The sequence below is a fragment of the Procambarus clarkii genome, chromosome 31 (genome assembly GCF_040958095.1).
Source record: "Procambarus clarkii isolate CNS0578487 chromosome 31, FALCON_Pclarkii_2.0, whole genome shotgun sequence".
NCBI lineage: Eukaryota > Metazoa > Arthropoda > Malacostraca > Decapoda > Cambaridae > Procambarus > Procambarus clarkii.
The window spans coordinates 6132489-6149696 of record NC_091180.1 but is presented as its reverse complement, the minus strand read 5'-3'; the positions used below and the strand labels follow the sequence as shown (position 1 = coordinate 6149696).

Genomic DNA, 17208 nt, shown 5'->3' with positions numbered 1-17208 from the left:
GACAACATAAGTCAAAAATAGTAACTTGTCCAGTCTCAAGTGATGGTCCCCTTGTCTCAGCCATTGTACATGGTAGAGTTTTAAAAGTTTTTCTTGACTCAGGTGCAAAAATTAATATTGTCAAGCCCTCAGCTCTTAGAGACATTGAGAGTAAGCACCCTACTATTTTAAAACAGTCACACATACCTTTTCTAAGTGGTATTTCAGGAAATAAAGTAAAAGTTCAGGGTGAAATTGACCTCCCACTCAAGTTCAATGATGTCACATTGTCTATAACATGTTTAGTTGTTGACATTATTCATTTTCCTGGAGACATTCTCTTAGGTCTGTACACCATGATTGATGAAAATATTGCATTGTTTCCCCATCGTTGGAACATAAGTATCAAAGACCATGTCATACCCTTGTGTAGCATGTATCGACAGGGCCACGAGTTCAATCTTCAATCAGATTATGTTAATTTTGTTGACACCCGCCTTGCAAGCGTAGGGTTGTCAGATCATTGTCGTGGTAGCATACCCGAGAAAACAGGCACTCGATTGAAGCATAGTAGTTGTGCAGTTGTTAAGGAGAATGAGTATCGGGACTTTCTGGAAGGGGACGCCCTAACGGATTCTCGTTGTCTCGCTCGCCTGGCAGCTTCCATCTCTGAAGTCAGTGGTTCCACGGCTACTGACACTGTGCTACACCCTCATTCTCTCACCAGAGTAAGAGTTAAGGTTCAGGGAGTGCCTGAGTTGTCGGATGTGATTGCGGAAAGTGAAACATGTAAAGTGAATGGTACATTTGTTGAACCCTCCTGGCACACAGTGCAGGATGGTACTGTCACACTTTTTATCGCAAACACAAGTAATGCCGATATCCATCTCCAGTCTGGTACCCATGTTGTAGATTTTGCCCATTACTCGTTACCGGTGCGAGTTGTGGATGATGTCTCCATGGATCATACTGTTTGTACACTCACACCAGGAGAACAGGGATCTCAGCCAGAGGTGCAAGCGCAACACCTCAGTCCTACTGATTTTCCTGACTCTGTGGCTCAGCTTTTGAAAATTTTGAACAAGAATAGAGCTGTTGTTGCTCTACCAGGAGAAAAATTAGGTCTCACTCCTCTCATTACACATAAAATTCCCCTTGAACAAGGAACTACGCCTATTTATGTACCAGCTTACCGTCTTCCCCATTCTCAGAGAGCAGAAGCAGATAGACTTGTAGAAGAAATGTTACAGAGTGATGTAATTGAATCGAGTAATTCGCCATGGAACGCTCCATTGATTCTTGTACCAAAGCGAGATGGGACTTGGAGACCTGTAATCGATTATCGCAAGCTTAACAGAGTAACAATACCTGATCGTTTCCCACTTCCAGTTCTAAATGATTTGTTGCAAAGTATTGGTCGAAACAAAGTATTCTCAACGTTAGATTTGTTGCAGGGATTCTGGCAAATCCCCCTTGATGAGGAAAGTAAACAATTGACAGCCTTTAGTACTCCCAATGGTCATTTTCATTTCAAAAGAATGCCGTTTGGTTTGCGTAGTAGTCCAATAACCTTTTCACGGCTCATGACAAATCTATTTCGTAGATTGATAGGAAGTACGCTTCTAGTTTACCTTGATGATCTCATAATCATGTCGCAAGATGTTCAGACTCATTTCCAGAACCTTGAAAAGGTACTTGCAAAGCTCGCTGAAGCTAATTTAAAAATAAAGCTTGCAAAATGTTCATTTTTAAAGCAAAAGATTAATTTCCTAGGTCATACAGTTACACCTTCAGGTATTACATTGAATGAATCAAAAATTATTGCTGCCCGTGATTTTCCAACACCTCGTACCGCAGAAGCCGTAAGACAGTTCACAGGTCTTGTAGGATTTTATCGTTCATTTATTGCTGGATTCTCTATTATAGCCACTCCGCTTTACAAGTTGCAAAGAAAAGATGAACCCTTTGTTTGGGGAGAGGCCCAGGATCAGTCATTCAAAAAACTCAAAGCAGCCTTGATTTCGTCACCTGTCCTTAGGTACCCAGATTTTTCTAAACCTTTTACGTTGGTTACAGATGCTAGTGACATAGGTCTAGGTGCTGCATTACTTCAAACAGAAGGTCACAGAGATCACGCAATAGCTTATGCTAGCCGCACATTATCCAAAGAGAAAAATTATAGTGCAACAGAACGAGAAGCCTTGGCAGTTGTCTGGGCACTTAAACATTTCAAGGATACAATTTATAATTACCCAGTTCATGTTCTTACAGATCACCAACCATTAATTCCCTTGTTCAAAAATAAGAATCCAGTTGGAAAGTTTGCTAGATATTTGCTCACAATTCAAGAATTCAATCCCACATTTGGATATATTCCAGGAAAGCAAAATGTTGTAGCCGATGCGTTTTCTCGACACGTAGCTGCGATTCAGTTAAATTACCCAGCATTAGATGCTACAGTAGTAGAAACGAAACAAAGACAAGACCCCATATGGGCACCCGTCATTAAATTTTTGACTAAGCAAGACACTCGCCCGATTCATAAACCGCCAGTACCATTGAAAGAACTAGTTATGTTGGACAATTTACTGTGTAGAGTAGTAAAGCTAGGGACAGCCTCGAGGAAATGTTGTCAGTTAGTTGTTCCAGCTGTCTTGGTACCAACTGTGTTAAAAATTATCCATGATGCTCCTGCAAGTGCACATCCAGGTAAGGATCGTACACTCCAACAAGGTCGATTGAAATATTTTTGGCCAAAAATGGCTAAGGAGATTGCTCATTATGTTGACAGATGTTTAACTTGTTTACAGCACAAGGGACATGTTTCAGGACCTAATCCAATTCAGGTGTACCCAGCAACTAAAGCTCCTTGGGAACGAATATCGATGGATTTATTGACAAATTTTGCGGAAACAGAGAAAGGGAACAAACATTTGCTTGTAATGGTCGATAATTTTTCACGGTTTTGCGAACTAGTTCCTATCCCGAACAAAACAGCAGAAACCATAGCCAGCGCATTCCATGACCAAATAATTTGTAGATATAGTATGCCTAAAGTAATCCTTTCAGATAATGGTCCAGAATTCAGTAATAGTATTCTCAAGATGATAGTTTGTCACATGAAGTTTCATCTGTTCCGGACCTTCAGTCAGAGCCAGAGTTGTATAGTGCTCTGGATGAGCTAGGTGTAGATATCCGCAGAATTTATAATTGAATGCACTCTGCAGTTATTCTGTTTGTTTTGAAAAAAAAAAAAAAAATCATTTGCAGTATTTCTACCACATGTGTCTTATTATTACCATTATATATAATGTATAGTTTTTCTCAACTTTATTTTGTTATAAATTAGATGCCATTGTTAAGTCTACTACCATTTGTATTTTTACAGTGCTTGTCATAGGCGTTATTATTGTTCTAGCAACCACATTGAGGCCAGTGAATCCTGACTGCTATCACGCAGATGTTAGTCTTCTTGATCCAGGTCTTGTATATGCTTGTAAATATATTGCACATTATATATATTGTACATTGGTCTTGTAAATATATTGTATTATTTCAGAAAAAAAAGAGAAAAAAAAAACAAATAATAATTATCTATCTTGAAATTCAATTGTGGTTGTTAGGTCAGAACTTTGTTCCATTAATGCAATAATTGTTTAATTTTGTATGGTTTTCAAGCACATGCCATTGACACATGTTAATAATTTTGTTTAGGCAATACCTTGAGTTGTATTGTTCATATCTGATCAGTAGACATCCACATGTTCTTAATACTCTGGTTTAATCAAAGTATTGTTACCATTATTTTCACCTATTATGATGAATTTTTTTTTTGGTGCATATATGCCGAGTTGTTAGTATTACGCACACCTGATCTTTCAATGTTTTATTATGCAAATTTCACATGTAAGCCATTATTGAATGCCACCGAGGTCCTTTCAGTATCATTGTAACTATATAGCTAGCCAGAGCTTGTCGACAAGGGACGTCGACTTGGTAGCGTGTCCGAGCGGTGTTATACTCAAATTCTGTCAGTTGAAATGTAACCAATCACAGGCGAGTAGGCCTCTGACGTCATGCCAGACAGAGGAGCATCAGGCATGCTCCCAGCAGCCTCAGTTATCCTCACAGACTCAGAGTAGAAGGACCTCGGCTAGGCAGATATATACCTTGCTATCTCAGTCAATAAATATATACAGAAGCGACTACTGTGTCTACCTTCTACCCGAAAAAGGCAAACGAATAAGTAGACTTTGAAGGTGTGGGTTGGCAGTAGACTTTGGGAGTGTGGGTTGGCAGTAGACTTTGGAGGTGTGGGTTGGCAGTAGACTTTGGAGGTGTGGGTTGGCAGTAGACTTTGGAGGTGTGGGTTGGCAGTAGACTTTGGAGGTGTGGGTTGGCAGTAGACTTTGGGAGTGTGGGTTGGCAGTAGACTTTGGGGGTGTGGGTTGGCAGTAGACTTTGGGGGTGTGGGTTGGCAGTAGACTTTGGGGGTGTGGGTTGGCAGTAGACTTTGGGGGTGTGGGTTGGCAGTAGACTTTGGGGGTGTGGGTTGGCTGTAGACTTTGGGGGTGTGGGTTGGCAGTAGACTTTGGGGGTGTGGGTTGGCAGTAGACTTTGGGGGTGTGGGTTGGCAGTAGACTTTGGAGGTGTGGGTTGGCAGTAGACTTTGGGGGAGGTGTGGGTTGTGTAAAACCAGGGTTTTACACAACTCCCCCATTGTGTCTCGGAGAGGCTGCGGGATCCAGTAAGTTCAGTAGAACTTTGGTTTCAACTCTTATGACTATGTCGTAGCTCAGTCGGTTAAGGCAGCGTTTGAGATGCTCTTGGACGCATGTTCGAATCCTCGTCACGGCTCTTGTGGATTTGTTCATGCAGATACTTATATATATAATCTGTGTATATAGTGTAATAACAGTAAAACTATGTTTATTTTTTATGAACATAATAATTGAGTCACTTATATACACACCATAACATCTTTGTAGCAACTCCCGCCTGGCAGCTCGGGCGGAGCTGACCACCTCTGATGATTACTCTATCAATGCCTCAATTTTGCCAGACACCCTCGCCCTATTGTGGCCAAAATATGTCATCTATAATATTTTCCCCCCCTTGGTCGAGGAACAAGAATGAACACTTTTATAAGACAAAATTTCTGGGGGAGCCCCTACGGCTCCCCGGAGCTATCCAGGCTGATAGGGATAGTCCTAACTTTTTGCATCAGTCGATGTGGGTGGAGTTCGAGGCCTACCAGGGACCACGTCCAGAACCTGGCCCCCCTCAGAGAGGCACGAGGAGCAATGGCCTATAGAAATGCACGTGTAATTTTGGAGCATTCTGTATCTGCCATCGACTGGGACAGGCACCCAGAAAGGTAAGCGCCTCAAAACAAACCCCAATTCTGGTAAAACCAACGAAAATAATGAAACAAATGAACAGAACTCCACCAAGGGAAAACGAGCAAACAAGCATGACGTCACATGAGCCGCGCCGCATGTCTGTGCAGCTCCCTCCTCCCCGGGAGGGGGAAGGGGGAGCCCCAGACCCTTGTGCCAGCGAGCCACACCTCCAGTTCCTCGGCTGATGGGATAAGGCTAAGTCATTGTGGCTCCAGCTCCAGATTCTCTTTGTGCTGTGCCTGGGTTCAGTACGTCTCTTCGGTGGTGTGTGAGCTGGGAGACGTATTCCAAGGTACTCGGGCTGCATGTGCTTAGGGCCACCTTCCCTAAGTGCCCTGTAAGTACCGCCCTTGGAGCTTGGGGTTCCCTTCCACAAGTCATCTTGGGTCTACCTCAGTTGGTCTTTCATTGCTTGGCAATTGACTGCCCCGTGGATTTGGGGGGATTCCTCCCTTGTTTACCTTGGAGTAAGTGGTAGTTTTTTGCACTGGTAGGGGTGTGGGGTACTGCGCAGCTAGTTTACATCTATAACAGCGGCCACTCTGTTCCCTCTGGGAACGCTGTTCTCTTGCGAGGTTTTTCTTTTCTTTTTGCCTGGCGGGGCATCTGCCTTGGTGTCCCTCCCAATCTATATTAGGGTTGTTTGTGTTGGTGGTACCCCCACTTCGCCCTCGTGAGTGGATACGTCCTGTGGATTCAGCTTTAGTAGTGTTGGTTGGTAGCTTGGAACCGTGTCCCTGCGGGTCCATCGGTTCCGTCCGTCCGAAGGTTTTCAGTTTCTCGCATCTCTTCGCCTGAGGTGCGGGCTGCCATTGCGACTTATCTCCTGCGCGACCCAGGTTATGCCTCTGTTATGAATCCGTCTTCCTTCAGGTTTGGTTCTTCGTCTCCATACTGGGTTCGTTATGAGGTTCTGGAGTCGTCCTGGCTAGTGGACTGCCCTTTGTTTTCGCTGGATGCTTGGGGCACCTTCTGTCGTACCCGCACGCTGGAGTGGCGCGAGGCGTTGACTGTGGTCCAGGCTTACCTGGGGGTGACTTTGCACACCTTAATGAGTGCCTTTTCGCTCCGGCTCTTCTGTGAGATGTCAGCGCAGTTCAGCTTCACGTGCAGGGAGGGAACCTCCTTGTTTGCAGCGCATGTGGCAACGAGCACACGTGGTGCTCGTTGGCTTCGGTTCTGTGCTTCTTTTCATTCCTTGAGCTGTTTTCGGATTGGCTTACAGAGGATGTAGAGGCGCTTGGGGCCGTTCCTGGGTCTAGTGACTTAGCCTCGGCTGCTTGTACGTCATCTCCCCCTTTTGAAGCTGTTTGCGCCGATCCTGCGGGATGCTCTGTTACGGGTTTTTGCTGCATGCCTCGCGTGTCTGTAGGTGGTGCTTGCTTCCTCCTTGGAATCCGCTTGGGCTCTGGCTCTTAGGTTGTCTTTGCCATTTTGCTCCTTGCTGTTTGCTGCTTCTGTAGTCTAACAGTATATGCAGGCGGCTTCTTCCAGCTGCCGCCTGATGTCTGACCTTTAGGTTCTCTGGGGGTCCAGGGTGGGTTCCTCCCAGAAGGGTCGTGCCAGGGCCCGCGGTTCCACCAGTCTGTATCTGTTGGGTGTTCTGGTGTTGGCTTACCTCGACGACTGGCTGGTTTGGGTTCCCAGTCAGACTGGCTGGTTTGGGCTCCCAGTCAGACTGACTGGGAGCGTGTCTGCTCGCCAGGGGTGTGGCGCTTTCCCAGCTACCCGGGTTCGGGTTCGGGTTCCTGGTGAACTGGCGGAAGTCCCATCTGGTTCCCTCCTAGGTTCGGACCTGGCTGGGCCTTGTGTGGTCCTGCATGGGCTGGTTTCTGGGGGGCTCCCTGGTCACCCGGAGGTTGCTCGAGGGTCTGTGTGGGAGCCTGAACTTTGCGATGATGGCCTACCCGCCAGGTCGGGGTTTGGCTTCGTCGGCTGCTCTGGTTCCTTCAGGGATGTCCCTTCTGTCCCTGTTCCTGGGTTTGGGTCTTCCAGGTCATCTGCAGTGTTATTAGGTCTAGCCAGCCTGCGGTCTATCCTCGTGCCCATGACTTTCGTAAGTTTTCTGTGCTGGCTGCTGTCTTCGGTAAAATGTCTTGGGACAACATTCGGGCACGGGGTTTTTAGAGGTCGAACAGGGTCCTGGCCGTTCACTACCTTGTCAATGTTCCTGGGCCTAGTTGGGCCTGTGTTGCATTGGGTCAGCAGTTGCAGCCAGTTGTCTCGATTTCTTGTTGAGGGGCGAGGGCCGACCTCCTCCCCGATATTTTGTCTTTGTGTAAGTAGCTCCAGGGAGCCGAAGGGGCTTTCCCCAGAAAACCAGCATTGAATGTAATGAAACCCTAGTTTCTGTATGATTCCTTGAGGCTCCCCCAGCAGCCCTCCCTTCCTCTGGTCGGCGGTTGTTTTTCGCGGTTTTGACATCCAACCTCAGAACTGCAGGGTGGATAACCAGCACGGGGTTTTGGGGCTCCCCACTTTCCCAGAGGGAAGGGGGGGGGGTGCGCAGACAGTGGAGTGGTAACGTGGTGACATCATGTTCATTTGCTCGTTTTTATTTGGAGAGTTCTGTCCACTAATTTGGCTTTCAGTAGCAATATTTTAACCAGAATAGGTGTTTGTTTTGGGGTGCTTACCTTTCTGGGTTCCTGACCCAGTTGATGGCAGACATAGAATGCTTCCAACCACGAGGAGGCGGTCGGCCGAGCGGACAGCACACTGGACTTGTGATCCTGTGGTCCCGGGTTCGATCCCGGGCGCCGGCGAGAAACAATGGGCAGAGTTTCTTTCACCCTATGCCCCTGTTACCTAGCAGTAAAATAGGTACCTGGGTGTTAGTCAGCTGTCACAGGCTGCTTCCTGGGGGTGGAGGCCTGGTTGAAGACCGGGCCGCGGGGATACTAAAGCCCCGAAATCATCTCAAGATAACCTCAAGATGGGTGTTTATATAGGAAATTGCTCCTCGTCCACCTCTGAGGGGGCCAGGTCCTGGCTCGTGATCCCCGATAGGCCTAAAACTCCACGTTCATTGACTGATGCCAGGATCTGATACATTCATATCAGCCAGGATAGCTTCGGGAAGCCTCCGGGACTCGCCCAGAAAATGGCGTTTCATTACATTCATCGCTGGTTTTTTACATGTACGTGTTCAGGGAAGGGAATTTATCATTTTACCAAGATCAAAATTGTTTTGCGAACACTTGATTTTCAGTGCACAGGGAAAATGTCCCAATAAATGAAACCCACCACAGTGGTTTAGGGTTACAGAAAGCTAGAACAGTTGTGTATTCAATTTCTGGATCTATTTTTTAGTCAAATGTTGACATTTCAGTATTTGTTGTATTGATGCACTGTATGTTTTTATTTTGTTATGGGTTTCAAGTGAAATATCTTGTATGACTAAAACAACAACAAACATGATCAATGACTCACTGCATCACATTACATCCAGTATTTTCAACAATTATCATTCTTAGTGATTTTATTTTTCATGGAACTTGATTCCCTATGTTTTGTATCTAATAATGTTTGTGATAGGGCTCTAAATCGACCAAAATATAAATAGAATGCTTGTGCAGCAAAGGTGTCTTTGTTATGAGTATAGCCTGACCTGACGGCTGAGTGGACAGCGCTTGGGATTTGTAGTCCTAAGGTTCCGGGTTCGATTCCCGGCGGAGGCGGAAACAAAGAGGCAGAGTTTCTTTCACCTTGATGCTCTGTTTGCCTAGCGGTAAATAGGTGCCTGAGAGCTATACAGCTGCTACAGGCGACTTCCTGGGCATGTTTAACAAAAAGGAGGCCTGGTCGAGTTAGACCTAAGACGCAATAACTTAGCGTCTTAGCGCGGAGACGCTAAGCCCTAAAATCATCTCAAGATAACCTCAAGATAGGGCTTAATAAAAGGTCAGTGGTTTGTGATAGCAGTGTATAGTGCATGACTGGCTCAGTGGCAGGCTCAGTGGCTGCCTCAGTGGTGGGCTCAGTAGCTGGCTCAGTGCCTGGCTCAGTGGTGGGGCTCAGTGGCAGGCTCAGTGGCTGCCTCAGTGGTGGGCTCAGTGGCTGGCTCAGTGGCAGGCTCAGTGGCAGGCTCAGTGTCAGGCTCAGTAGCTGGCTGAGTGGCTGGCTCAGTGGCTGGCTCAGTGGCTGCCTCAGTGGCTGCCTCAGTGGTGGGCTCAGTAGCTGGCTCAGTGGTTGGCTCAGTGGATGGCTCATCTGACCAGCTGGCTCACTGACTTGCCTAGCTGGCTGGCTGGTAAACTAATGTTAACTGGCTGTCTGGGTGACTGGATCATCTGGTTGGTCAGCAAAGGCAAAGTTGGATATGATAAAAATATACAAGTGAGTTAGAGGCATGAAAATGTGGATATAATAAGGTTTCTGAAACTGTCAGAGTGGTCAGAAAGCACAGCAGTGGGTACAATAACTGTCACAACAGGCCAGAACCCACAATAATGGGTACAATAACTGTCACAACAGGCCAGAACCCACAATAATGGGTACAATAACTGTCACAACAGGCCAGAACCCACAACAATGGGTACAATAACTGTCACAACAGGCCAGAACCCACAACAATGGGTACAATAACTGTCACAACAGGTCAGAACCCACAACAATGGGTACAATAACTGTCACAACAGGCCAGAACCCACAACAATGGGTACAATAACTGTCACAACAGGCCAGAACCCACAACAATGGGTACAATAACTGTCACAACAGGCCAGAACCCACAACAATGGGTACAATAACTGTCACAACAGGTCAGAACCCACAACAATGGGTACAATAACTGTCACAACAGGCCAGAACCCACAACAATGGGTACAATAACTGTCACAACAGGCCAGAACCCACAACAATGGGTACAATAACTGTCACAACAGGCCAGAACCCACAACAATGGGTACAATAACTGTCACAACAGGCCAGAACCCACAACAATGGGTACAATAACTGTCACAACAGGTCAGAACCCACAACAATGGGTACAATAACTGCCAGAACAGGTCAGAACCCACAACAATGGGTACAATAACTGCCAGAACAGGTCAGAACCCACAACAATGGGTACAATAACTGTCACAACAGGTCAGAACCCACAACAATGGGTACAATAACTGCCAGAACAGGTCAGAACCCACAACAATGGGTACAATAACTGCCAGAACAGGTCAGAACCCACAACAATGGGTACAATAACTGCCAGACCAGGTCAGAACCCACAACAATGGGTACAATAACTGCCAGAACAGGTCAGAACCCACAACAATGGGTACAATAACTGCCAGAACAGGTCAGAACCCACAACAATGGGTACAATAACTGCCAGAACAGGTCAGAACCCACAACAATGGGTACAATAACTGCCAGTACCCACAACAATGGGTACAATAACTGCCAGACCAGATCAGAACCCACAACAATGGGTACAATAACTGCCAGAACAGGTCAGAACCCACAACAATGGGTACAATAACTGCCAGAACCCACAACAATGGGTACAATAACTGCCAGACCAGATCAGAACCCACAACAATGGGTACAATAACTGCCAGAACAGGTCAGAACCCACAACAATGGGTACAATAACTGCCAGAACCCACAACAATGGGTACAATAACTGCCAGACCAGATCAGAACCCACAACAATGGGTACAATAACTGTCAGAACAGATCAGAACCCACAACAATGGGTACAATAACTGTCAGAACAGGTCAGAACCCACAACAATGGGTACAATAACTGTCAGAACAGGTCAGAACCCACAACAATGGGTACAATAACTGTCAGAACAGGTCAGAACCCACAACAATGGGTACAATAACTGTCAGAACAGGTCAGAACCCACAACAATGGGTACAATAACTGTCAGAACAGATCAGAACCCACAACAATGGGTACAATAACTGTCAGAACAGGTCAGAACCCACAACAATGGGTACAATAACTGCCAGAACAGGTCAGAACCCACAACAATGGGAACAATCTGGACAAATTTAGTTTTAGGAGAGATAAAGTGACATCCTTGTTTGCAAAGAGGTTGTAGATGAGTGGAATGAGCTGCCGAGAAGCATTATTGAGACACAGTTTAACAGGTTTCAAGAATAAATTTGATTAGTACATTATATATGGGTGAGATGAGGTAGATTTATGGGCATTGGGCTTGCTGTGATGCTCCCTAATTCTAATGCTTTTATGTAGGTTGATGTGTTAGTTTGGTATGGAGGGCTTTGTTATAGTATTGGATTTTTTCACCTAGTGGCACTGCGATGTATCGATCTCGTAGATTGTTTGGTAGTTAGTCAGGGGGGAACATCTAGGTGATCTCTGTGTTGCCATGTTACTCCTGGGAAAAGCTATTGAGGTCATGTAAAGCACTTTTCTGTGTACAGTCTGGGCTAAGTTAAAAAATTCTCATCTTTCTCCCCAGCAGCAGCAGTATGAGTCAGTAGGGAACATATTGACTGGTGTGTAGGTGTCAACCTGTGGTGGACTCATTCTCAAGGTCATTAAGATATTGTCTTAGGTAGCAATAGTGTATTGTTTAGATACTTGCTTTATACATACACTGAATGCTAGATGTTTCTTCTCAGCCTAACTGCTTTAGACTGCCTCATTCTAAACTAATTCTCAGTCTAAACTACCACTAATTCAAAATTATTTTGAATTAGTGGCCGTTTTGCAGTTTTCTAATACTACTACACACTCTTTTGACAGGAAACGGACGTGAACAAGAAGCGGCCAACATTCATTAAAGCCAAGGAAAGAGTAACACACATGCAGAAGAAGGCTGACTCTGCACGCAAGTCCCTTGCACAAGCCATCAAGGCACACAACGCACATATGGATGATATCAGAGAGCTGGAAAGTGAATTGCAGGAGGTGGAGAAGAAAAGAGCAGAGTTTGAAGATCAAGTTTCACAGGATTCTGAGAGTCAGGGTAATTATATTATGCCTTTATAAAAAAAAAAATTTGGAGCTGGCCTATGTTGACCAGACCACACACTAGAGGGTGAAGGGACGACGACGTTTTGGTCCGTCCTGGACCGTTCTCAAGTCGATTGTGATGAAGAAGTAGAGACAGGCAATAAATAGGCAAGAGAGAGCTGAGGAGCAAAGTAAGGTGTAGTAGAGGGGATAATATAGCTGGCCTATATTTTAAGGGGCTGTGAAATGTGTTTCTCAAACCTCCTCAAACGCCTTCAATTATTTTTTACATAATCTACATGGTAAATTCGCCAACTTTTCCAAATAGATCACCCACTTAATGAGAAAAACAAACAAAATTATTTTTATAATTTGAAAATTTCAGATTTTCAAATGAACTTTAAAAATGTAAAATATCACCATTTAGTTCATTTAGTGTTATTATGGTCCCAGAAGAGCATATGATCTTCATTTATTATGTTTTAGAAAATAGTTTGGCAGTATAGTTTTCTGTAAAAAAATTTGTCAATGTGGTATTTTAAATACAGTACGGTATTAGCCCAGGCAGAGTACTGCTAACCGGCGCCCAAAGTTACCAATCAAACTGCTAAAGCTGAACCCCGGGATGTGTACACTCACGGGGGCCTAGTGGAGGACCACCAAGATATAAATAGATGTGACCAAAACCAAGGGACAGACCCCCCATCAGACAGGAAAAAAAAAACAAAAAAAAAACAGAAGAGTACAACGTGCCCAGGTGGAACAGAGACGGCCGCTATGAGAGGTGAAAACTAGCTGCACAGTACTGTGCCCCAACCAGTGACGAAACTACCCCAACCCAGATGTAAACAGTGGTGCATGGAACACCCAGCTGACTCCAAGGGCGGTCAATCACTGAGCAGCAAAAGACCACGGCTGCCTCAGTGGGTACAGATCTCATACCCCAAGATGACTTGTGGAAGGTGGCCCCAAGGTCAGTACTTACAGGGCATCTGGGGAAGGGGACCCTAGGTGTGTGCAGCTCAAGTACTTTTTTTTTTTTTTTTTTTTTTTTTTTTTTTTTTTGAGATATATACAAGAGTTGTTACATTCTTGTACAGCCACTAGTACGCGTAGCGTTTCAGGCAAGTCCTTAATCCTATGGTCCCTGGAATACGATCCCCTGCCGCGAAGAATCGTTTTTTCATCCAAGTACACATTTTACTGTTGCGTTAAACAGAGGCTACAGTTAAGGAATTGCGCCCAGTAAATCCTCCCCGGCCAGGATACGAACCCATGACATAGCGCTCGCGGAACGCCAGGCGAGTGTCTTACCACTACACCACGGAGACTGCGAAATACTTGTGAAATACCTCCTGGCTCGTGCACTATCACTTACAATATCACAAGGCACAGAACTGGAAAAATAAGAGCCAGAGGCGCATGACCTTGCCAGTTCACATCAGCCACAGAATTGGGGTGTGGGTAGCTTCGCAGGGGTCTGGGGCTCCCTCTTTTTCCTCCCGGGGAGGGTGGAGTTGCGCACAGCGCCACGGTGATGTGGTGACGTTATTCTTGTTTGGTCATTTTCAATTGTGGGATCTGTCCACTGTTTTGGCTTTCAGTAGCAATATTTTAACCAGAATAGGGGTTTGTTTTGTGGCGCTTACCTTTCTGACCCAGTTGAGGGCAGACATAAAATGCTTCCAACCACACAGGGGGATTTATATAGGCCATTGCTCCTCATGCCACTTTGAGGGGGCCAGGTTCTGACTCGTGGTCCCCAGTAGGCCTAAAACTCCATGGGCATTGACTGATTGATGTCAAGGTCTAATAAATTCATATCAGCCCGGTTAGCTCCGGGGAGCCTTCAGGTCTCGCCTAGAAAATGGCGTTTCATTACATTCAATGCTGGTTTTCTGGGTGCTGAACCCTGGTTGATGACAGACATGAATATTTTCATACGTGAGTTTTCTGGGTGAGCCCCGGAAGCTCCTTGGCACCGTCCCTCCCTTCCTCCCACTGGTCATCTTTTTTTCGTCTACTTTCTGGGGGAGCTCCTTCGGCTCCCCGGAGTTATCCAGGCTGATATGAATATCCCTAACTTTGGCCCCAGTTGATGAGGATGGGAGTTCTAGGTCTACTGGGGACCACGAGCCAGAACTTGGCCCCCCTCAGAGAGGAATGAGGAGCAATGGCCTATAGTAATGCACATGTGATTTGGAGCATTCTATATCTGCCATCGACCGGGACAGGCACTCAGAAAGGTAAGCGCCCCAAAGCAACTCCTATTCTGGTTGAACACAACATAAAAAAGACAAACAAGTGGACAGAACTCTCCAAATGAAAACTAGCAAATGAGCATGATGTCACACGAGCCGCGCCACATGTCTGCACAGCTGGAGGGTGGGGGGAGCCCCAGACCCCCGCACCTGCGATCCACACCCTAGTTCTTTGGCTGGTGTAGTACGGCATGGAATTGTGGCTCCAGCTCCAGACTCTTGTGTTGTGCTTTCCTCTGGTTCAGTACTGTTCTTACGGTGGCGTGTGAGCTGGGAGTAATATTCACAGGTACAGTACTCGGGCTTCATGTGCTTAGGGTCACTTTCCCTGAGTGCCCTGTAAGTACCGCCCTTGGGGCTTGGGGTTATCTTCCACAAGTCACCTTGGGTCTACCTCTGTTGGTCTTTTTGCTGCTTGGCAATTGACTGCCCTGAGTGTTTTGGGGGTTTCCACTCTTGTCTACCATGGGGTAAGTGGTAGTTTTGCACTGGTAGGGTGTGGGGTTCTGCACAGCTAGTTTTCACTTATAACAGCTGCCGGCTCTGTTCCTTCTGGGTACGCTGTTCTCTTGCGAGGTTTTTCTTTTCTTTGTATTTTTGCCTGGGGGGGGGGGGGGTGGGCGGGATCTGCCTTGGTATGCCTCTTCCTCTGTTATACTAGGGTTTGCTTTCTGTTTGGTATTACCCCCTGCTCTCGCTCTCTCACTCTCGCTCTCTCGCTCTCGTGTGTGGACACGTCCCAGGGGTTCAGCATTAGCAGTTTGTTTGGTAGCTCTGTGTGCCAGTTAGCAGTACCCTTCCTGGGCTTACCCTTAGCAGAAACAGTCTAGGGGGCCCCTGGGAAACCCCGTGGGGACACTCAGGTCCAATGGATGCGACCCCTAAGTCCCCTCTTGCTGGGTGTGAGTTTGAGGGTTGCTCTGGGTTGCTCTGGGTTTGAGGGTTGCAAAAACACTCATTGTTTTTGCCTCTGTCATGCTGCCTGTTGGGTTGGTGATACCTTAGACCCGGAGTCCTGCGAGCATTGTTGCTTGTATGACTCAATTCACCCAGTCTATTGATGATGTTATTCGGGTGCAGACAGCTCGCGCATTGCAGGCTCGGTTTAGGTTGCTGCAGCGTGCTAGGTTGGTTGCTTCCCCGGATGCCCTGAGGCTGCCCCGTTTTGCTTTTAGGGATCCGGACTTCGGGGTGTTGAGGGCTTCGGGCCGGGACAGGGTTTCAAGGTTTCCGAGACTCGGGTGGTTTCGGTGGTTCCCCCTTTCTGGAGAGTGGTGATGGAGGCATTCAAATTTCTTCCACCAACCATAGCTCCGGGGTCTGACCAGTGGAGCCCCACCCTCTCTTCCTGCTATTTCGGCTTCCCTGGCTTTTTCTTAGGAGGATGACTCGGCCCCCGGGGCCTGATGTGGAGGTTCCCAGGGTTGGGGAGGAGCTGACTTGGGGGCCTTGGGCCTCATTCTTGTGAGGCTTGGGCTTTGGGGAAACGGCTCGGCCCCGGGACCTGCCTTGTGGGTTCCCGGGGCTGGTGAGGGGCTGACATTTAACCTCGCCTGGGTTTTTCTAGCCTCTGGGTGGGGCTTGTGGTTACGAGGAGTGGGTCCCCCCCCCCTCTCCGTACATGTTTTTGGGAGTCGGACCCTCCCCGGGATCAGTTCCTTGTCCCTTGGATCCTTTGGGTCCATCCTGTCGGTGGGTACGTTTCTCCACACTTCTTCTTGGGATGGGCCTTCACAGTCATGTTCCCTTCTTCTCGGGGATCTGCATGACTTTTGGTCTCGGGTGTGACTTTGTTTTCTGTGCCTTCTTGCTTCACACTTGCTTCTTTATTCTAGAAGAATCGGGAAGGTTTTGATTCTTCCCGTATTCTTGGAATGTCTGTCGTCTTCGATCCTTTCTGGGGCTTGTTGGTCCTTCTCCAAGCTTCTCGGTTTTCGGTCCTGTTTTGTTCTTTTGTGTTTGTCTCTCTTCTCCGTGCACTGTCCTGCACTGCACAGAGTTGCCAGAATGAGCTCATTGTAGCCTTATTGAGCTCTTTGTAGCCCAAATGGGAAGCTGTGCTATGTTTCTTTTCGCTCCTTCCAGCTCTTTTCGACTACGGTTGGCGGCTGCCCTGTGTACTCTCATGTGGGATTCGGTCGTTCACAACACTGTTTTCTCTCTTTTCCTAGTCACATTCGTGGTTTCTTTCTTCAGCTCGCGACTTCTGGCGACCCACATCTGGCATCCCTGCTGCGTGTGCGCCGTGGTTGATTGTTTTGATACGGGCGGTGTGCACGTGAGCTGGGGTTTTGCATCCCCTTTTTCTCTTGGATGCTTCGCCTCTCGCCCTTCTCAATTCTCCAGTCCATGTCCCAAAGCTCCTGGGGGTGTTCTGGATTGCTGCTATGGGGAGAACGCTGGGTTTTCCCTGCATATGGGTAGTGGCTCCTTTGCCTCTACCCTACTTTTCTCCTGCATGTGCGGCTCTGCCTTCTTCCACTGGCGGTGCTCCCGGAATTTTCTCGGCTACGTTGTGTCGTGACACGTTTGTGCTTATGTTCTGCAGGTGAGTTTATACGGTCTGGCTTCTCCTTCAGCCAGGCGCTGGTTGGTGTTTTTGGAAACGAATATACAAATATCAGAGCACAGGTGA

At 46.9% G+C, this 17208-nt stretch overlaps 1 protein-coding gene across 2 annotated transcripts in view; it reads left to right on the top strand.

Annotated features, from left to right (window-relative positions):
* The window catches only part of SMC1 (structural maintenance of chromosomes 1), a 236364-nt gene that overhangs the window by 69157 nt on the left and 149999 nt on the right, over window positions 1-17208 (top strand). For both annotated transcript variants that reach the window (XM_069334324.1, XM_069334323.1), the window contains exon 6: window positions 12103-12325. In XM_069334324.1, the coding sequence (XP_069190425.1) occupies window positions 12103-12325 (223 nt within the window). The remainder of the gene's footprint in view (window positions 1-12102; window positions 12326-17208) is intronic.